The 23,108-nt window shown below is 37.1% G+C and overlaps 1 protein-coding gene across 5 annotated transcripts in view; it reads right to left on the bottom strand.

Annotated features, from left to right (window-relative positions):
* The window catches only part of BIRC6 (baculoviral IAP repeat containing 6), a 177,745-nt gene that overhangs the window by 144,869 nt on the left and 9,768 nt on the right, over nt 1-23,108 (bottom strand). For all 5 annotated transcript variants that reach the window (XM_030945315.1, XM_030945316.1, XM_030945314.1 and 2 more), the window contains exons 2-10: nt 17,041-17,222; nt 14,562-14,699; nt 13,978-14,171; nt 12,252-12,363; nt 10,915-10,997; nt 9,536-9,758; nt 9,274-9,434; nt 7,353-7,411; nt 5,236-6,630 (exon numbers count right to left, since the gene is read on the bottom strand). In XM_030945315.1, coding sequence (XP_030801175.1) covers nt 5,236-6,630; nt 7,353-7,411; nt 9,274-9,434; nt 9,536-9,758; nt 10,915-10,997; nt 12,252-12,363; nt 13,978-14,171; nt 14,562-14,699; nt 17,041-17,222 — 2,547 coding nt within the window. The remainder of the gene's footprint in view (nt 1-5,235; nt 6,631-7,352; nt 7,412-9,273; nt 9,435-9,535; nt 9,759-10,914; nt 10,998-12,251; nt 12,364-13,977; nt 14,172-14,561; nt 14,700-17,040; nt 17,223-23,108) is intronic.

Below are 23,108 nucleotides of genomic sequence, written 5' to 3'. Positions count from 1 at the left end.
GGGAAAGTAAAGGGTGCTTTGTCTTTTTCTTCTTTTGTAAGTTTGAAAGGATTGGAGATACCCAGCTTGAGAAAATAAATGGTTGGAGAACTTTCCTTTCTTTTTTTGAAAAAATCTCTTTGCCATATTCATAATGAATGCTACAACAGATACGACTCCAGTGACAAAGATGATAGAGGCTAAACACTAGTGAAAAAAATCATCATCAAGGACAGCATGAGCAGGAGAAATTTCATGAGCAGACTGTTGAATCTCTGTCTTCAAGATGTTTGAGAATGGTGATCAATATTCTCTTTCTGAATGGGTAAGTATAATTGACCTTGACTTGAAGATGAGCTCTTAGCATCACTTCCAATACTAATTCTGAGGTGGAAAAAAACTTGGCCTCTCTCAAATCTTATTAGACTTCATTACCAAAAAAGGCAGAAAATTGAAAATACTGAATTGCTTCCTGAACTTCAAATACACAGTACACATGGCAGACAAAGCCTAATGACAAGTGAGACACAAGTAAGACAGCCAAACTAAATTAGAAAAACACTACAAAGCGTGATTACTACACTATTTACAACTCAAGAGCAAGAAAGCTGCTATAAATGAAAGGCACGAGACTTGGGGGAATCAATTCTCAAATGTATCCAAGTGCCACCCAGTTCTACCAGGCTTACCTCTTTCTGCAGGTAAGAAATATCAGCATAGGCAACTCACTCTGGACATACCAAAATCCAGCCTGAAAAAATACTTTTTCCAACGAAAGGGAGGGACTAAAAACTCTTGTAATATTGTAGCACCTTTAAAATGTTATAATGTAACAGATTCAAAATTTCACAGAGCACGATCCAGCAGTAAGAAAATACATCTAACCCTCTTAAACATTAGATAATAAACTTTAAATATCAGAAGACCACTCTACAGCAGTATCTCTATTTAAAAACAGTACCTGCTGCCTTGTTTTAGAATAAAGAAATTACTTATTTTCTTACTTATTATTCTGAACATCATAAAAGCAGAGTTTAGACTCTTACTAATGACATAAGAGAAAACATCTGAACCCTCAAATGAGAGCAGACAAAGCACTGCTAGGAGGGATATTAAATATAGTCTACCTTGGCCAAGGGGAAGACAAGAAAGCAAAATTCAAAGAGATTAAAGTTCACTATGTTTGCTTAATGGAACTGGAACCAAGAATATATTTGCACTTTCCCTCAGAGGTCAAGCTCAGGTAATCCTTGCGGAAAGAGGTAAGTACCTGAAGCTGACACCAAGAGGTAACATTCTCAAGTGTGACTCACAAAGATGGATGACATCAAATGCAGGTCTAAAACATCTTTCCATAAAACTACTCCAGATCTGAATCACCCATTCACACAGAGGTTTCTTTTTCAGTCATATCTTAGAAGCTATGAAAAAATTTCATAAAATCTACCAATGAAAATAATAAATCAACAAGCAGGAGAAACAGAAGAAAATGCTATTCCACATTCAGAACTTTTCAACATTAAAGTACCTCTTTGCCTACTCTGATGTGTCAAACAAGTAAACAGGAAAGAATACCGCTCATGCCTGAGTATTTTGCAACATCATCCAAGCACTTCCAATGCATGTATGCTCCAAAACTTTCACTTAAAATTTTCATTTATGTCTTTGCACTACAAGCTCCTTTGTATACGGAATAATGCTGAACACATCAGTGAATACAGTTATTCTACTTTCAGTGTATCTCTCTAATGCTGTCAGACTGAAGGCACCGTCCCACTTGCCGCAGTAATCCTAGAGGAGCAAACACCTTTAAGTGATTTGCAAAGTAGCCTAAGAAAGCAGCACTCAAGGAAAAAAACTAACATCAAAACCCTCCATCTTCAGCCACCTAGCTAAGCAGGAAATTCTACCCATTTAAAGCAAAAGTTTAAAGGACGATTATTATTCAAGACAAGGAAAATTATGCAAAGCTTATTTCATATACTAAGCTATTCAAACATACAATAAGATAGAGGATTTAAAAAGTTAGATTAATAGTTGAGGGTTTTGATTTGCTTTTTCTTCTAGAGTTCCTGAATTTCATACCTTTTATGCCTTATTTATAAACCTTTCAGTTCAGTCATTCTTTACCAAGTGATGTATTTTGGCATAAATGTTTTGACTCTGAGGCTTCAGACATACCTAGCATCAGACCCTGAAATTCAGACCTCTTAAGGACACTGACCCCTAAGTATTTATGATGACTTTGGACTTAATTTCTACAAACTGAGAAAAATATAACAACTACTGATATGCTAAAAAAGTAATAGAAATTGAAAGCCCCTAAAGACATTTAAGCAATGAAAATAATGAACCCTGAAGGCCACGGTTGAGCAGAAAATGGAAGTTCCAAATAGAGGTATTGTTGTCATCTTATTGCAGGGGTTCCATACTGTTGTCTCCTTATCACAAAGGTTCCATACCTTCTTGGTGTTTCTTGTGGACAGCTCTCAGAGCACTGACTCTTTCTTCCTCACAAAGTACCCAACCGAATCCAATTCCCTTCTCAACAGCCAACTCACTCTTTTATATGAGAAGAGCACTATGAGAAGAAGAGCACTCTTCTTCTCATTGGTTATAGTTGTGGCCTGTTAAAAGTCAGGCTTGTTCCTAACCTTTGGTAACTGGCCCAGCTGCAACTCCTTAGGGGTAAGATTACTCTCTACACTATCTTTATTTTCTTATATTCTATCCCTCTACAAGGTATAGTGGATGCAAATGAAAGATAAGATAAGAATAATCAGTGGATTTTTTTTTTAAGTAAACAAAGTACTATATTCAAAAAGAGGACCCTTGCAGGTTGACTTGATGCCTATAGCATACTGGGCTACAGAAGAAAAAATACCCCAAAATCTCAGTCATCTTAAGGGCAGCATGAACAAAAGAAATCCAAAAAAGCTATTGATAAATTACTAGATGGGTATTATAATACTGAAAGAGATTTACTGCAAAAGCAGAATGATGTGCTTGTCTATTACAAGGAAGATGGAAGTATTCTGCAGTCAGTAACACAGGTGGTAGTTATCTAAACAGAGACAAAATACTCCTACACACAGTAGGCGCTCCTGCTCAAGAGACCTGTATATCTTAAAACTCCATGGCCCAAAGAGGTTTAGATAATACCAAAAGCTACTAGAATATGATTTCCATACACACTAGAATTGGATGGAAAAGTACCACGCACAATAAGCTCCTTAACTTTTATCATGACTCTTAAAACACAAGAAAGGCAAAACAGCTTTGATGAAAGGAAAGAAACTGATAGTAATAAAATTCTGTAGGAAAAAATATGCTGTTTGGAGGTCTTTTCAATGCGATTGCAGTTTGATCAGCTAAGTATAAAGTCAAAACATTATGACATGGTGCCCTGGAATGACTCTATGATGCTTGTATCCCTATTTGTCTGTTTAACCCAGAAATAAGTTCTGCAGCTTTAAGACTGGTTCTGAGAGCAAAGAGGGGGAGAGAAGAAGCACACAGTTTGTTATCAGAAACTGCACTTGCTCCTCCACATTCCTGCTCCTGGACTGTGTTGTCTGCAGCATGGACAGCAAGAGAGAGCTCTCCTTTGCTTTTAGTTAGTTTTTAGCCAGCTGAGGCCAGAGAAGTTCCCTGGACTGTGATTTTTCTTTTTCTTAGAACTGTTCAAACCTGCTCTGGACTGAAAACCCAGGAGAGCACCTGGAACTTACACATGTGGCCCACAAGGCTGAGCCTGGGCCGCAGCATTTCCAGTGCTGGAGGGACTGATAAGAGACTGAGTGAGCTGAGCTACAGCCCACCAAGGGGACTTTCTGAGTTTGTCATCTCTACAGATTGGCAAGAAGGTTTGTTGTTTAATATTGTTCATTTTTTGTGCTGGTGAATGCTTTGCCTGCTAAATAAACAGCTTTTTTCCACTTTTCTCCAAGGAAATATTTTCCTGATCCAGTTGGGGGAGGGACCACTTGAATTTGCTTTCTAGAAGAATCCCTTTGGAGGTTTTCTCCCAACTTTGCCTTAAACCAGGACACATGGATATGATAGTCTTCGAAGGCAATTAACCTTTCAGCTAGAGTTCTATTTTAACTAGGAAACAGTGTGCATTATTAAATACAGCTGAAATAGTTTAATAGCTATTTCTTCAAAAGCAGTCACCAAAAGAGAACCATTTAGTAAATATGAATGCTACCTTTGGGAATCTGCAAACATAAATACTAGTTACCTGCAATGTTTTCATTAGTATTTAGAAAGCAAATCTCAAATGCCCACTTCTACAAATCTTTGTAGGTGAGTGAGAAACATGGAGCCTTTAAGAAAACTGAGATGTTTACAATAAACTTGACTTTATCTGCTGGAAATAAGTATATCTGATTTAACAACTTCTCATAGCAGGACTTTATAATTAGCGTGAAACTGTCATGAAAGGAAAAAGGTATCAATTTCAATTTTTCTAGTAAAGAAGAAGCTCCACGTGATATTGGTGGGAATTTATCTGAAATCTATGAACCATCCTATCAGCTTAACCCCTCTGAGAGCCGAAGCATTTCCTCCACAGCTGCAATCAACTGCAGATGAACTAACCAGAACACTGGGACATGGAGGGACTCATCTAGATAACACCCAGAGCTGTTTCCAGTGCTCCAACGCAATACAAGGAAACAGGGAGCTGTGTGGTGGTTTAGGGACTTTTACAAAGTAGTTGTTACCTGGCCTTGAGTTACACTCCCCTCCTACCTGTCCCCTTCCACACAAAATACCTTGTGTTCATTTGGAAAAAAAGAATCCTTCATGGATAGTCTGGCTCTAACACTCAAGAAAGTACAAGTCAAACTGCAAAAAGCTGAAGCAGAACCAAAGCATGCTACCTGAATGAAAATACACTGGGATAAGATGTAAAAGCATTATCTTCTCTGCTCTCTTGACTATCATCCATTATAGCCAAAGACATTTTTCTGAAGTAGTAAGAAGTAAGTACATACAAGAATGCCTTTTATTTGTTTTGGACTTCAGAAAACCTGTGCATCTTCAAGATTTAAGACATATGCAAGAACTACTAGAGATTCTAGAGATTAGAATTGACATTTAAGGTGAGAAATTAACTAGAGTCTGTGCTTCCTAGACCATTAAACTGTAAGTACATTCAGGGGAATTTGAAATTTAGACTTTAAATTCTGTAACATAATCCAAATTCAGTAAAATCAGTAATTTAAAAATAAATTTGAAGAAAAATCTTACCTTTGGTGCATGCACATAATCTGTCTGTGCCCGAACAGTATATCACAGAGACAAACATATCTGGTTCCTCAGTGCCCTCTTTTTTAGGTGGCTCCACTTTGGCCAGAATTTCAAAGCTTGAAAGATCTAGTATTTTTACATATCCTCCCTGAGTAGTTATTACCAGGTGCCCAAGAGTAGAGATCTCAGATCTTCTCTCTCTCCCACTGCCATTTTTAGAAGATAATTGTATTTCCTCTACAGGCTCCTCACAGTCGTCTTCTCGATTATCCAATATATCTGGTGGGAGTAAAATCATTGAGGTAATTGTGTCTTGGGGGTCTTTGATATGCTGGATTTTTACTGGTTCCTCCTCTAGAGTAACTATTCTAGTGGCATAATTCATCTTATAAAGCACTAGGTATCCACCACTAACACTTCTCTGTTCAGGCTGAATAATTAAAGGAGTTGGTACATCTGCTGGTGTCTCATGCTGGATTACATCAATACTCGTGCCATTCACTACAGCAAGACTTGATTCTAGTTCCCCCTTCCTTCTATTACATAGTGCTGAGTTTAATTTATTTAAATTATTCAAGGCCTCTACTTGATTTATTGCACTCAGAGATTCAACAGGACAAGTCCGCAGTCCTACTAACAGATGAACTCCATCTGCACAAGGTGTGATTGAATCTACACACAGGTTCTCCTCCTCTGCAAACTTGGGCAGACGCAGGCACTGAACCAAAGTCCCAGGCTTGGGAACCATAGAGCTCCACTTGTCCGAGTCCGGAGAAGTCAGGTTGGCTGCAGCATCTGCAAACTGCTGAATGTAAGTCACAGGGGGGTCCTGTAACAGCAACTGTTCCTGACTGTCCAGCTCCATTTCAATGATCTGTGGAACTGTGAAACCATCATCATGAATACTTTTACTCATAATATTGTTCATCTGTGAAAAGAGTTTTCCTGCTTTTTCATCAGACTCCTTAATGCTGTACAGCAGCAATACAGGCAAAGTCCTCCTTACCAGAGGGGAATTCAGTTCTGAATTAGTGCAGGATTCATTGTCAGTTGATCCCTGTTCTGAGACACTCTCACCTCGAGTCCTGCTTAAGCCATCCAGTGATCTCTGAGAGTTACTGCTAACAGGAGAGGTAGCAGGTGATTTGTATGTTAATAGACCTCCGGCTAATAAACAAGGAAAGGGAATGTTGTGTTGTTCTAGATGTTTTTCCTTCATCTTTTCACTCTTACAGTTGGCCAAACAGGGATTTGCCCCAAGTTCTTCCAGATCTTTAACTGTGTCCTCCAGAACATTTGCAACAATTTCCCACTGAAGTTTTTCAGGTTGCTGAAGAACGCTGAGAGCTGTTATATCAAGGCTGACTTCCATCGTTTCTTTTTGTGATGTATGTCCTTAAAAACAAAAACATTTAACATAATACAAATGCTCAAAAGACAAAACAGGAATCATACTGCATATATTACAGTTTGCTGGAAAAAAAAGATCTTTTTCTACATCTCATGCTCTTTTTTTCCCTGCTGGGTGATCCTTACTCAAAGATGTAAACCACATTATAGAAAATAAACACATAGTCCTCCCTTGCCTCAAAATTTCTGACTCAACCTCTAAGAAAATAACACAGGAATACCATGCATAGCACTGTTCTGCTTCCATATAAAATCTTTATTCAGGAAGAAATATTTTATCAAAGTGCAAACCCTTAGGGAAACAATCAAGACACAGGAACTCTTTTGGCAATCCCCTGAACTTAAAGCATTTCATACAGCTGTAATTTGTGCCTGTTCTAAGAAAGTTCTTTTACCTTGGTTTGTGTGCTTTATTGACAGCAAGATAAGCAATGCTTGTTGTCAAGTAAGACATTTATTAACTAACATAGTGCAGTTTTTCTTTTCTCCTGCATGCCATCTCTCCATCACACAAACTTAAATACCAGCATTCCTTTCAATGGTGAATCCATTGAAAAATCTTTTTCCAAGGTAAATTATTTTCCTTTTTTCTAATCCAGTGAATATAGTATCATCAGTTCTGACAGGTTTTTTTTGAAAGTCTGGAAGAAGAATTCCCCCTTTAACCTCCAAACTATTACATCTATAACAGGTCAGATATAACCTACCTGTAACAGATTCCGATCTGGAATGCTCTTCACTGTCTGAATCCTCCAGTAGATCATCACTGAAAAAGAACAATGCATGAATGACACCATGTACATGCTAACTGCAGGCTTATTTTTAATTAAATTAGTAAAAATTAATAGAAAACACAATGTGTACTATAGCTGCCCATTCCTTTTAGCTGGCATTGTTCATCCATTGATGAGTTCATTACAGACACTAACAACATAAAGGCTTTTACCTCCATTATTGAATCAGTAGACCAGATTACTTTTTGCCTCATTCTACTGTTGTATTTCCTACAGGAAATTCAGGTCTAAGTTGAATTAAAATGAAAACCAGTTCTCAGGAATCTTTCCAAGAAAAATAAAACTGTACAATCAGGACATCTGAAAATGAATATCAACATCTTCAAATTCCTCAAAATCATCTCTGGAAAGTGGAGCTGATAGACTGGTCTTCAGTTCTACAAGCGATTTTGTAGCTAATACTGAAACAAGGGATGAACAGTGTTGTTGGTTTTTAAAATACTACCAGATAAATCTTTTTGTCATAAAACCAGATTCTGTTCAAGACACCTTTTCAAGAGAAATAGGACCCTGAGTAGTTCTAAGAATACATAAATATTTAATGCACCTGACTTTTCCAATGAAAGAAATTATTTCCTATTCAGGTTCATTACACAGAGGAAGGCCATCAATCCCTTTGCACTTTCAGGTAAAACCACTCACAGTACCAAGTCAGATCCTCAAACTTCAAGAAACTGGATACTTATATCCTCATATCCAAGAAACCGATCTTTGTGGGGTCAAACCTGATCAACATTCACTCCACAACATGGCAGACACAATTCAATACTTTGATTCTGATTCAGCTTCCCCTTAAGCGGAGAAGTGATGGTAAATTCCATGTAGGTTAAGTGGTATGGAAGATGCTTAGCTCTAGGCAGTATGATTGCACTGTCCTTTATCCAGCTCTTAAAACTGGTTTAATTCTTTAACTACCAAGGAGTTCCCAGACCTAAAGCTACAGTAAGAGTCCAGGCAGGTGCTGATGTTGCTCATGTCAGCAGAAGAGCAAGATCCATATTTGCTCTGCACTACTGTAGACATCACACTAAGCTTAAAACCAAAGATTTACTTCCCGTGCATATAACAGTATTGTTACCTTCTTCTTAACGCTGAAGTTTAAGAAGAAACATTCAGAAAACTAGCAAGACTCCCCAGTCAACTTTTGTTCTAAATCTTCCAACAGTTATTCACTCTATTGAGCTTTGGCAAGACCAGACAAGAGTACCCAGTAACTGGGTTAGGCTGTATGAAGCACAAGTGAAATACTACTTTTTCTTACATCACACTTTCCAAGCAGTGACATACCCTCTAGCTTATCCAAATCCTTGCAACAGGACTATCTAATTGTTCAGAGTCTGTATATGTGTACTAAAAGTATGCAAGGAAGCACAAATTCCTAGCACATGCACACAGTTTATTTTCAGAATGACATAACCACAAATTACGGAGAAGCAATCAGAAAGAAAGCATGTTCCCCAAGTCCAAGAGGAGCCTTTACTTTCAAGATCTGAAATGTATAATCCATAACTAAAATGAAAAGCTGATCCAAAGCTTATATTCCTTTCTGTTTTTACACTGCCTCTGAAACATGAGCATAGAGCAGCAATGAGATTTGCAATCTCTTTGCTAGTGGAGTATAAAACTGGAACAGCAGGAAACTGGCTTAAAAAATAGAAATTTAGATTAGTCTTTTTCAAGTGTTGAACTGTGTACAAATACTGAGTGACTAAAAATATTATTTCCATGAAAAGAAAATTACCAATCTTATGTTTCACAAAGCATGACTTTGCTAAATGACATTTACCACTCACACAGAAGCATTTAATATTTCTCATTTGGTAGACTGGCATACCTGTCTCCTTCTAATTTTGGTATGTCTGAGCAGCTAGAGGAATCTTCTAACCATGCTAGTGTTGGTCTCCTTGAGTCAACCCCTGAGCTCTGTTCTCCTGATAACATAAGTTGCTGCACAATAGCAGGATCATATGCATTGATTTCAAATTTTAAGTGGACCTAAGAAATAAAAATAAAAAACAAAAGAGGTATTTGATTTTGAATCAAGATATGCCTAATCAGTAAACAGTTGATGAAAAATAATTATTTATATTGCATACCTTCATAAGTTTGGAAACATCCCATATGCAGATCTTTCCTCGTTTTGTTGCAGCAGCTAGAAAATGAGGGCAACTTCCAGATCCAAAGCAAGTTATTCTGTCAGTGCCATCTGTGCAGGGAAATTGCGCTGGACTTGTTGCTAGTGTGACTGAAAGAGGTACATTCTGAGTGTGCTCACCCTTGACAAATGGGCAGTTCGGGGAATGTCTCTCATGTTCAGACCTTTCCAGATTAAAAACAAACACAGAAAACAGTAATTTTTTACTGTGAGAACTACACACAGTATATGCAAGCTAAGCCCTAGAAGTGAAGCTGAAACTGAACTATTTGAACTCTATTGCAGTCAACCATACAAGAGAGTTCTGAAGTTACTAACACAGCTTTATCTGCTGATTCTTAATAGCAGACTGTATTAAAGACTTTGATCACTCGATGTACATCCATATTCAAATGGATCAATCTACACAATGCTCTTAATATAATTAGTCCATTAAAAAAATTGTTCTATAGGCAGTGGCCAATCATGTCCCCACGAAGAAAAGCCCAGATTAAATTACCATACATTAAAACTCTAATGTTACGAGTAACTTTAGAAGCAATGTCCTGGTTTTAGTTCTATATCCACAATTAAAAAAATCAAAACTGGAAACAGTCCTGAATGTCACATTAACCAAGAAGCATGGAAAAAAATGAATCTTGATATACAACTAAGGCAGAGACATGACAAGAGCAATTTCATGGCTACAAAATGTCTTGAAAATCCTAAGTGAAAGGAGTAGACAAAAACTATGAAGATAATATTACAAGGAAAAGTTTCCAGCAAGTCAGAAATCTGACATGTTCAAGAAAATATTACAAACTGCCAACTAATCAAGAATAAAATTACATTAAGAACTCTTTAATTAGTGTAAGGTCCCCCATTTCTGTCACCATCCACAATTTTAGATGATTCAGGAACCTAGTAATGGATACTGCAATTTCACATAAAAGGCAAATATGCACTACACACCCATGGCAATTTTTGAACCTGAAAAGAGATGTATCCTAGTCACAACCAAATAGAAGACTCCATTTAGATCCCTGCAAAGAAGTATTGGCTCACAACTCTCAAGGAGCAATTTGAAATGAAACAGCAAATCAGAATTAAGAAATAAAACCAACTACATTTTTTTTCTTTTAGTATTATACAGAAATTTGATATAATACATCAAATATTTTTGTGACTGGTTCCATGGAATCATTTTGGAAACCCACTCTTGTCAATGACTTGTCCTAAACTCACCAGAAATACCATTGAGAAACGTTGATTTTTGTCCTTTGAAGATTTCTAACCTCTTCAGCACAGAATTAGGTGTACCTCACACACCATTAAACTTACCAAGGTTCATCTGTAGGCTCCCAGCACACCAAGCACACACTACAGGTAAAGCACATGGCTCTGTCATCTCCTGATGAAGCAGGCTATGAAAATAGGAAGAAACACTTGCAATTTATATAGCTATGTACTACAAAACACTTTTAACTAGGTGATCAACTTCTTTCCTTCTAGTGACATACTAAAGCATCACACCAAACATATAAAAGGCCACAAAAATATACTACAAAGTGGCAGCATTTCACATTAAAAAAAGAATACATATTACTGTAGAAGAGATCCAGAACTAACATTCATGCAAGTCATTGGATGCAAACCACAGACAAAGAACAGAAATTACTTTTTTTTCTTTGGCAAAAGTTCACAAAGTTCAAAAAATTTAGAACTGCAGCAGAATACATGCTTGGATAAACATGGGTTAAAAAGTATTCCTACCAATCTCTTAGGACATAAAGTATTCTCTACCACTCCTCTGCAAAGAACAGTTGTTACTAGCTGAAGTAACTGAGGAAAAACAATGAAAATTTCCATTCTCTTAAAATTTAGCATTTTCATGACCTCATTTCAAGACATGCTTGGGAATATGCAGATGCAATTCCAACATATGAATTCCCTGCATTTCTCCTTCTGTGGAAGTTTAAGAAATCATCCAAAAACTTCATCCACCTATCGCGCTTTACAGTTGACAGAATGAAACAGACAATATTGCTGTCAAATGATAGGCACTCCCCAGCCATCATTATCTAAATCCATATTATAAATATTTTTTAAAGTAGGAATAATTTCAAGGAATGAAAAATGGAAATAAGCAAAAGTAGTGGAATAAAACATTGAGGTTGTATTTATTCACTGAGCCTAACAATTTAATGTGATCTAGGACCTCTGTTTGATACAATTAAGTTCTACTAGGAAAGTATGTTTAGAGAACTCCAGTGCCAAGCTTACTGCTTCTTTGCTTTACTTGTAATATAAAAAAGGATTATTTACTCAACAATCTAACAAGGAGAAAGACAGATTCTATGTAACAACCAACTTAATCTCTATTACTGTTAACTCAGATTAATCTGAGTATTTCAAAAAGTTTTATATGCTGAAGATCAGATCAGTGTTTTCTGTGATCTGTACCAAAAAAATAAAAAGAGGCAAACTCAAGGCACCAAAACCCCTTGAAACTTAAGAAAAAAAAAAAAAGCTGAATGACAAAGTCTTTATGGTTTATGCATAATTGAAGGAATCCATTAAAAAAAAAGAAAAAAAAACCCTACTAGAAAACATCACAACCTTTTTTCCCCTGCCATCCCACCTGGGGAACAAATACTAAGAATAACTAAATCTCTTACCTGGTGATAGAACCCAGCTTGAGCCATAGGATCTGGCTGTGCCCACCGATAACCCACATGAGGCCATGAAGTGAATGTCTCCCGTCTGTTAGCTTCACTATACATCAAAGACCTAGAATGGTGAAAAACTCTACATGACCCAAAACTGCCACTTAAAATTAAAAACCCGAACTATCTATAAGACCTTCAGGGCTTCAGTAACCATTAAAAATAACACAAATAGTTACCTATAACGTACACATAAAATTATAATTAATTATTACAGGAAAATTACTTCCCTCACTTGGGTGTTTAAAATACATTCCCAGTAAAAAACTAAAAGCCACACAACAACCTATGGACCTTTAAAGCAGGATTAAGAAAATAAGCTTCCAGGTAGCCTATTTGATCTACCTGCAGAAAAGCATCAGATACCCAAAGCTATTCTGCATCAAAGGCAGGTGGAGAAGCTAGCCCAACAGAACTGCAAGAGAGCTGGATTTTCTTTTAAACATGACAACTACTGTAAAAATTGGGGTTCTTAGTTAAACACATATAAATTTACATATTTAAAAATACTCTAAAGTGATATTTTAGGCTTAACTAAATACATGGTACAACTCTCCTTCCCAGTCATCACTCACTACATACCATCATACTTGTAAATTTTAAACTACTACATGCCAAAATATGAACCCCTCTGCAACTTAGTTAAGAGAGCAAAGAAGTTCCTCTCTTTTCCACCTTCACTCAATGCATGTCTCTCATTTGCAACAGCACATGAGAAATGAGTATCAGTCAGAGTTTTGCTCTCCCAAGAACTAGGGCTGTTAGAGGGAAATGTGCCTTATTTCCTGTTTCTGCTTCTCAGTTTCAGGAGATTTTTACTGTCTTGTAAGAGAATGGAGATATTAAACATTTCCTGCCAAGGAAGTAATCTATTCTAGCAACACTCATATAAGAGCTATCTTAACTTGACATTACACCAGCTCACGAGACAGATCTTGGGAGAGCTCTAATCAAAATACAATGTGGTGAGGTATAGGTAGACCTGAAGGCTTGGGGAAGGAAAGCTAAGAGATGAAATCAAATCCATTAAATTTTTTAAGATGTAAGAAATGATAATACAAATGCAAAATAATATTTGTACAGACACTTTCAAGAAAGAATAATTTATAAACTTAGAAGATTTACCTGTATTCTAGCTAGCCTCAGCTTATGAAGGTTAAAATAATGCTTGTGTATACATTACCACTAAGATCAGAAAGCGATGAAGCAGCAATCTGAGAGAAAATGTTCTCTTGCCCTGCACATGTTGCAGTTGACTAGAGAGTTCAGAAGTAGCATATATATGGTCTGCAAAGGTAACTTCCTAAACTTCTAAACCATAGAACAGAAGCATGACTCTTTCTTGTATGAAGGAAAAGGAATTGGCTTCAGGATATAAGGAAGTATATATTTAAGGCTTCAATTCTTACCTTTCTAAAAGTGTATGTTGGGATTAAGAGCAAAGTAAATTTGATTTGCATTAAAGTTGAAACTGAGATAGTCTTGCGGTGTCCATAAAGGCTTTCCTAAATTCAGTAATATGTATGGCACAGCACACATTGAACAGTTCATTAGCTGTATGTGTAAGAGCAACAAAGCACAGAATAGGACTAACTCTTTAAGTAAGTTAAAGTCATCTAGGAGCTTATCCTGATACAACTAAGGGGTTAAATTCATCACTTATTTTGTCTTAATATACCTGTCCACAGATCGGCCAGGTCCCACACCGAGCTCTGGTCGTGCGCTGGGTAAGAGGTAAGATAACCTATCCATCACAGAGGATGCTACAGGTAAGGCAGCAATATTTTGATTTATCTTCTTGAGTTCATTTACAATGGCACTGGCGACAGACTTCAAAACATGATGAGGAAGGTGGAACGTAACCGTTGCCCACTAAATAAGAAAAAAAGTGTCCATGTTTTAGAATTTGAAAATCTTAACAACAAACAGATCAGAAGAGTGTCAAAACCAAAACCAAACACATGTGGTATCAAGAAATACAACAATAGACACACAAAAGCAACACGAACATAACACAAGCAAAGTAAAAGTAACCTCAAATTTTAAGCTCAGTTGGGTTTATTAGCTGATTCCATCAGCAAGAAACTAATCTTGTTTGTTCTCTTACCAAGTGAAGCTTCACACATAAAACTAAGGAACAGATAATATATTCCACTGTCTTCAAACAAAATCCACCACACCGAGTCACAGATTTTGCATATTTCAATGGTAGACACAGAAATTAAGACTTGGGAATCCACGTTAGACAGTACAAATTCTTACCTTTGCAACTTTATGATTTGCTGCTGTTTCATATGAGGTATTTTTTAAGCCATCCTTCAGTTGTGTGATGAACAAATCATATCCCTCTGTGCTAGAAACATCTACTTTTTCTATGCAAGCAGATAACAGCTGCTGAGCCTAAAATGCAGATGTACAAGCAAAGTTAGCATCCACAGAGTAACTACAACAGGAATTATGCCTGTTTCATTAGTCTCGGAAATGTCCTTTGACAGATCCTACTTTATATTATATCAGCATAATTCCCATTCCAGACTTGAGGATGATGTTCCAAATTTTACATCACAGGCCAACCCACAGATAAACTTCAGCAATGGTAACAGTAATTACTACAAATTCTCTCGGGCAATATTACCAAATGTTAAAAAAAGTCAGTCATAAAAGTTAAAATAAGATCTATTAAGCAATGAGGAAACATCTATTGCCCAATGCTTTCTCTCCAAAAGGATTCATTTAGCTTTAATGACAAAAAGTGACAGCAAGAACAAAAGTCTTGCCATTTTCTGAGTAGCTTTGTACCTTCAAAAAGGTAGATAATAATGAGAACAACCACACTGCAATACAATTGGAGATAAGTTACTTACAATGCTAATACAGCAAAGCTGAAAAATGAAGCAAAGAAAAACCCAGGCCAGTTTAGAAGTTAGTTCCTGAAACTCAGAAATAATGCAGCTAGAAAAGAATGCTATAATCATCCATTTATAGACATTTTTTTCCAAGTCTCATCTGTTTCCAGCTTATCCCTCTGTCTGCTAACTTCATGTTGACAGGTAAGGTTTAAAAGAATGCTTATTGTGCAAGGCACAGAGTACTCTAAATCTGCTGTTAGGTGAGTTAACATCTGAAAAATATTACAGGAATTCTTTCAAGTTACAGAGAAATATTTCCCAAGGACAATGGTCAGCCAGTCCTTTAAACAACCACAAACTGCTCAAAACAGCACAGACCAAAAGGCCCTTAGTTATGTCCTTGGGAAGTTCAGGGGAAGAAAGACTGAAGGCAAACCAGCCCTCTAGCTAAGGTTGTATCAGAAGAATAACAGATAGACTGTGGAAGTTCCTCGATTTCAGTGTTCTACAGCCAATTCAAAACAGCACAGAGACTGCTTCATAACTTGTTAATGCTGGCAATTAGAAATGCATAAAGGTGCACTGCACTACCAGCAGATCAAACTGCTTAAAAGACTACTTAAATTAAGTGCAAAAATTTGCAGAAAAGTTCTAGAGAAAAAAACCACTAAACACCGTTCTTTGGATGAAAGTTCTTGACCTTTCTATGATGAAAGAAGTGGACAGATGTGTTTGTATGATATTTGCTTAGTATTTACTAAGTTTTTCCAATGTCTGGGTTACCACCTCTTTAAAATTAAAAGAACTTGAGACTGATAATGTTTTGCCTCCTTTCTCACTGATCTAATGATGAAACTCCCAAAGCTACTCCTACTGAACTCCACGTTTCTTTTTCTATAGGAAGGATCTTTACAGAGAAGTGCTGTAAACAAGGGTCTGTAAACTCTTTAGAACCAAAGAATCTATGTGCCAAAACCTGACACAAACTTATAGGTTGTATTGAACCATGTGAGACTGCAAACCTGTTACAGCAGACCTTATGAAAGGAAATCCTGACCTCTGACACTTCACACTCAGCCACACATACCAAGATACTTTAGTAACCCAAAAAGGGTACAAAAGCAATGCCAGTGGGCAGCAAGCATCAGGAATGCAGAAAGCTCTCTGCAGAGACCTCTATGAAACATTTTATTGCTGTTACTCCTACTCAAGTCACATTGTTAAAAACCTCACATATAACGTACATTCTTGGTTCATAACACATAAATAATGTCCATCAATGCTGAGGATAAACAAATGCAACAAAATCCTATGTATTACACTCTAAGCAGAAATGTCTACATTAGCTTCTCTTAAAGTGATACTAAATGCCCAAACCATGAAGTACTGCGGTACACCTGATCCAAACATAAAAGGGAAGCCAGGTTTGCACAGGAAAACGTCTTTTGTTAGGCCAGCTGACCTTGCTAGAAAACTTAGATTCCAGCTCTAATTCTTCACATGATGGAATGCCGTGTTACCTGATTTCATCTTTCCTTTCCTGAAAGACTACAAGAACAAATCAGAGATGCCTAACAGGCCAGAAGTGACTCCTAGAAGGGCATATATATTCCATACACAAGCACTGACAAAGGTGGGGAAATAAGTCCTTATCTCTGGTCACTAAAAAGTTTTTTCTTCTGAAATAACGTGGTCTTGGGGCATGCTCTTATTTGTTTGAGATACAGGAAACTGTGAAAAGCTATGGCCCTATGACAGCTAATAACTAAGAAACTTTTCCATTACATGGTGTTAATATCATTCTAGAAACTCAGAGTGAAATGTCTGGTTTCAGTATTTCTGACACAGTTATTTACATACCTCTTTTCATTCCCACCCCCCCCCAATCTTACCTCTGTAACCGGCAATTCAAGCTGAACCACGTCATCTTGTTTTGAAACAGGCGTTTGCAGAGCTGTGTCTAACAGTAAGATGCCATTGAGATCTTTCCTACATCCTACTGCATAATCGTCCACAAAGATCACTTTATCCACAGCAGAAATATACTGACATTTCACCCGTCCACCTGGTTTAGCTATAAAGGAAAAATAAAATGCAAGATCTAATTAGAAGAATGCTTTTATAGAAAAGACCTCTAATTTCTGTTTAGGAAAGAAATGTAAAACTTTGGCAAAATCTTTACCTCTTGGGATGATCAAAACCTAGCATCTTAGCAATCACAATTTTCACCAAGCTTTTATATTTCCTACATTAAGAAACAAACTACCAAAATCTATATATCCCATCAATAACTACAACAATTTTATTCCTACAGTGGAAGCCATTAATTTAAGTCCTCCTCCTACCAGGAGGCCTCAACTGGAGTTTTCAATCTTAATGCAGATGCCTGGTGTACTTGATACTAGCTGACAATCAATAATAACAACAAAAATGTACAAACCAGCATGAACACTGAGACAAAATTGCTAAATTACCATTAAGGCTTACTAACAGCACTTCATCAAGCAAAACAACACTTCTCAAAACTAAGTACAGCATGTAACACGTACCAATGTGGTGTGTGTTCCTTGAGACACTACAACAGCTCATTTCTGCTCAGTGCTGCACACGTGCTGTTAGTAACAGGTCTGAGAAGTTTGGTGAAGGCAGAGGAAGACTGCCACCAGATAAATAAGAAAAGGCTGTGGCAATGGATATTATCCCCTAAAATGTTTAATGCTACTCGTCACTATTACGCGTCCAAAGCTGGATAGACTGCAGAACTAAATGTAATCCATGTGAAATGCTACCTGCATAGAAGGCAAACTGCTTTCTATCAAGACAGAGTAAGCTGCCACTCCAGAAGCAGATTGCGTGTATGTTATAAATACATGGACACATTCTCCAACAGCAGCTGAAAATGCTGCATCGTCAACATAGATGTCTTCCTGTCACAGAGGAACAGGAGTTTCATCAAATTTTGCATTAATCATGTCCTGTCCATGTTCTCCTCTTTCCTCAGACACTGGATACAGTTTTTATTATAAATAATTTAAAAATCACTATTTTGGTAGCTAGCATACAGTAAAACATCCAGGTAAGGACAGCTACATAATTCTGTCATCTTCACACTTTGATAAGAGTTAAATGGAAATTAAAACTTCTGGAAATCCAGGGCACATGAATCTGACCACATTACATTTGTGGTATCCTCTCTTTGAAAATGCAGGTAAAGAACAGTTGCCAGCTGCCCTTCTCACCAAGATTTCAGAAACAATGCTCATACTCACAAAACAAAGGAGATATGCCTTTGCCTGCAGTAAGTATACTGCAATTGTAATCATTGATACAGCAGTCAGAAACATTTGAAGAGTTCAGAATCACTTGATACTTGTGAAGTCTTTGGTCCTTGCTCAGCAAAAAAGAGTTCTCTGAATGGTAAATCAACTAATTTCCAACTGTGTTTTTGCCAATACACTGAAGTTCCTCACACAAGACTTTCTACAACCAACACAGCTGTAGGCAAGGAAGTAAAACGCTCTACAGGAAAATAAGCTTTGTCAAAAATTCAAATTCAAGTTTTAATATTTTTTAAAGTTTTAACAATGTACTGGAAACTATTATGCAAATAAACTGAACAGTATCTGATGCACTAAACTAGAAACCTCAGTAGATTCTGATTATGTTTGTAGACTATCCAGAGTGATCCAAGGGATGGATCACTACAGGACACTTTCTTTAACACATCACTTCTCTCCTCCTTCCCCCTCCCAGAGAAAATGGGAAAAGCAGCTCACCTTTTCTGGCTGTGCCAACACCATGAACACTTTCTTTTGCACTTTCCTTATTTCCTGTCAAGCACAGGAGTGTGCTCATGCCCTGTGCCTAGGAGTTCTGCAGTCTGTAGGAGCTCCAGACATTGTGCCTTTCCAGGCTAGACCATTCTTATTTTATCAGTTCTGCAGTGATGTTAATGAAATCTCACATCTAAAGCAGCAAACAGCTAATACCCTCTGATTAAATAGTCCAAATCTTTAGAAGCAAATGAAGATAACTAATGAGGCAGATAACATAGTATTTCTGCTCCATTGCAAAACAAAATAAGTTTTAACTACAAAACAAAAACATATTGTCTTCCAGCTGTGATTTTTTTGTTGTGTGGTGGCTAATATTCTGGTTGGTTGTATTGACAGAAAGATTGGCCAAATTATCTCTAGAAAGTTATTTACAGTTGCTGTTTTTATTTTATTTGAAGCACATAAAAAAAACCAGGCTCCCTTAGTCTAAGTCGACAGAAGTTCAAGGAAATTGTTCAATCAATATTTAGCATTTTTCCAAAACTCAGAGAAACACATTTTGTAAACTGACTAGTTTACACTAAATAGCCTCTGAGTTGCTGAGAAGCTTTTTTGCAAATAGGAGTTTAATTTCAAAAGTTTGCACAACACATTTCAAGATAATTCTAATACTAGTCACATACTGTAACACAATCTACATATGGCTGACCACATGATTGTAATAATAGATTGAGAACCAGGAAAGCAACAAATGTAGAAGTCACTGCTACGGAAGTAGTAACCTAGAAGTTATGCCTAGAAAAATTAAATCATCCTAAAGCACTGTCAGAAGTGTTCTTTTTAACTCAAGATCAATATTTTACAATGTGCTAAAGGACTCTGCCAATACCCACTGAAAAACATACTGGTGCCCCTCTAACATTATGTCCTGCATGTCCAGCCTAAGTTTACTGGCAATAAATAGTGATCTGCACCTTCACAAACCACAGCCAAAAAGTTTCATGTAAAATCACTAAATTATTTAAGCTGGATCATCAAAACCCAACTGTTACTGTCATTTTAGCCCCCATTGCTTTAGCTGTAATTTATTTTGGGTGGGAGGAGAAAAAGCAGTCATTCTAAGTTTCTAATGATTTTGCTTTTCAGTCTTGGCACAAGTGAATCATAGCTTCTCCCAATATCTCCAGCCTATCTGCCTAGGATTAAAAACAAAACAGCTCACAAAGAAGTCATTAAACCTTTTGTCAGTTCCTACAAGGAAACCTGGCAGGCTGCTAGCATGCCAAAAGTGCAAATCCAATAGCATATTACACTGTGGTATGACATCTATCACAACATTAGAACTAGCAACCTAAAAACTTAAAATAAAACCAAACAAACATCAGATTGCAGAAATTAAGAACCTGAGAAAAGGAACATTTCACCTCCACCTGCTTTGTTTCAAACAACAGAGAACAGGGACCAGCAATTTCCTGTGATTGCAATCTGACCCATGGGAGTATTACAGAAAACAAACTTGTCTGGAGAATTCGTAACAGTCTAAGCAGCATCTGGCGTGCCCCCTTGACTATGGGCATTAAGATGAACCAAACCAATTAGAGAATTAGCCTTGCATTTCAAGAAGTAGAACAATGAAAAAGTTTGTCTCCATCTCTCTGCTAAAGATAGATTCAGCCTCAAAGCTACAGAGCTTAAGAGAAGTGGCTGTCACCTGCATATGCTTGGCCACCATCATGAAGAGACAGAGATTAATGCTGGCAGTAACACCTTTATCTTTTGTGATATTGGAAAAAGTTAATTCACCTAGAAAACTGCTAGCCAGGAATAGTATTAAAACATATCAAAGGCAGTAATTCTCTTGACAAGAAGCTCCCAATACAGAGCAAAAAAAAGCTTAAAAATAATTTCTAAATTAAACTAAACTAACACTTACCTGCAGCTCTAAAGTGAGAGTGGTGAACACATGCATCATAGCACTGATTCCACAAGGCTAAGACCCAAGCCCAATCAAGTATCCAAAGTTCATAACTTTGATCTATGAAAGTCACTAAGTCTTTAAATAAAGAATTAAGGTAACATTTTTGGAGAAACAGAAACCCCATCAGCCCAGTAGAAGAGATACATTATGCGCAGCAATACCAGTTTCTGGCATTTAACTGCATCTGCCATTAATAACTGCCAATCTGGTATCTAGTGGCATCTGCCATTTAAATTAAAATATCCAAATAATATCTCAGTACTCATTTCAAAATACTTGCAAGCATGGAAAAAAGAAATGAATGCAGTTTCAGGAGATCAAAAGCCCTATCTATTCTACTGATTTTGTACCATAAGATTTAAGCATCAAGCTACCTAAAGTGAATCCAAAACTCAAGAAAAGGCCAGGTTAGTGAACAGCAAAACTATTCATCTGAGACAAAAACACTTCCTGCTAGAACCTCACTCAGCTACTTCTCACGCATTTTTCACATGTACTTGGGATTAAAAAAACCTTACATATCAGTTGTCCTCATTTGTTACAAAGCAAGTGCCTTTCTTACTGCTACCACTTCATGTAATCATAAAATCAACTGAAAGTTAGCAAGTATAACACCCAATTACATACTAGCTAAGCAACACATCTGCCAAGGCAAGCATACCAGAACATTTGCAATTTGAAGAAGTTCTGCAATACAAATTAAAAAAAAAAAAAAAAGGAAAATCCTGTCCTAAAATTCAACTTGCTCTCTTAACCTGCCATATTTGCAGGAATCTATTTTGAACTAATACTACAGAAAATCACAACTCTGGATGAGCTGCAAAGGGTTCACACAAAAGAGCATAAAGAGCAAACCTCTAAGTCTGGTCTAAAAATAAAGTTGTCTCCAAATTATTTCACATCAGTGGCTCCCATATGAACAAAGACATGATAGTTATGAACAGTTGGGAACACCATAATGAGAAGATGTCCAATGGCTGGCCAAATCAGGCCATGACTGCTCATAATTATTGAATTTATCAGTTATAGATCCTCCCTCATTCCTCCTCCTCTCTTCCTCTTGTACATCCCCTGTGGACACTTTGGCAGTGTAGTTTTATCTTCCCAGCCCCTTATTTGCAGTAAACATCACCTCACCAAAGCAGTCTGCTGTCATCACTGAGGCACTCCATGAACCTCTCCTTTCCCCAAAACAGAAACATCCTCAAACTTTAGAAAAGATAAAAAGGAAACTATTAGAGGAACACAAGTTCAGGTTCTAGGTACATACAAACAACATTTTCTTTTAGATTTCACTACATGCACATACCTTCATCTGCCACATCAGCTGGAAGAGCTGTCCAAAATGATTTAATAAAGACAAAACACACTAGAGCTGAAGCAGGAAAAAAAATTTAATATGTTCTCTAAACAGCAAGAATGCTGAAGGAGATGAATACCCAGACTCACTTCACAAAGTGCCTTCAAACTCACTCGTTTGCAAAAACTGGATTTAATGAATAAAAATCAAGACGTGATCTAAAGTTTATCTTTTCCTTTAGCAATAAGCACAACAGAGTTGCTTCAGTATCAGTTTATTATATGATAGCTGGTTTTAATAATCCTTATTAACAGGAAGATGTGTTATCTGGGCCAAAGCACTGGAGACTGCCACATGAATATTAACTAGATGTGTCTGCTCAAGCAACTACTAAGAGAAGCTAACACTAACACTTAAAAGGTTTCAGAACATAAAACCCCACTGAGATCAGGACAGCTCATACATATCTCACTCGCTTTGCAGGCATAGAGTCCTCTCCCACTGTACAGACTCAAAATGAGAGTGAATCAGCAGGAGGATGTTCCTGAGCTCCTTGTGCCCATGCTTTTTGTGTGGTTTCAGACCTCCATGTATCTGATATCACTGGCATCACTTGCATGTACAGAACAAAACTACTCACACAGCTTTACACCGTTATCCCAAGAAAAAATGAGGGAAGATTTCACAAGGTATTCTAGAATCCTTCCTGTAAGCCCCAGTAAACTGTGAGAATGTGAGAATGTAATCCTCTGCAATTCTTCTGCAAACACCTCACTGAGGGCACATTCTTCTTCAAAATTTTTCTTGAAGTAAAAAATGATGAAAAATTTCCGGAAAGTTTTCTTTCAAAGGGTGCAGACAGACAGATTACACAGCTTCCACCCACAACCAGACACGGGCAAGGAA

Source organism: Camarhynchus parvulus, chromosome 3, assembly GCF_901933205.1.
Source record: "Camarhynchus parvulus chromosome 3, STF_HiC, whole genome shotgun sequence".
In the NCBI taxonomy this organism is placed as follows: Eukaryota; Metazoa; Chordata; class Aves; order Passeriformes; family Thraupidae; genus Camarhynchus; species Camarhynchus parvulus.
The sequence above is the reverse complement of the archived record's forward strand: the minus strand, read 5'-3'. Positions and strand labels throughout refer to the sequence as shown.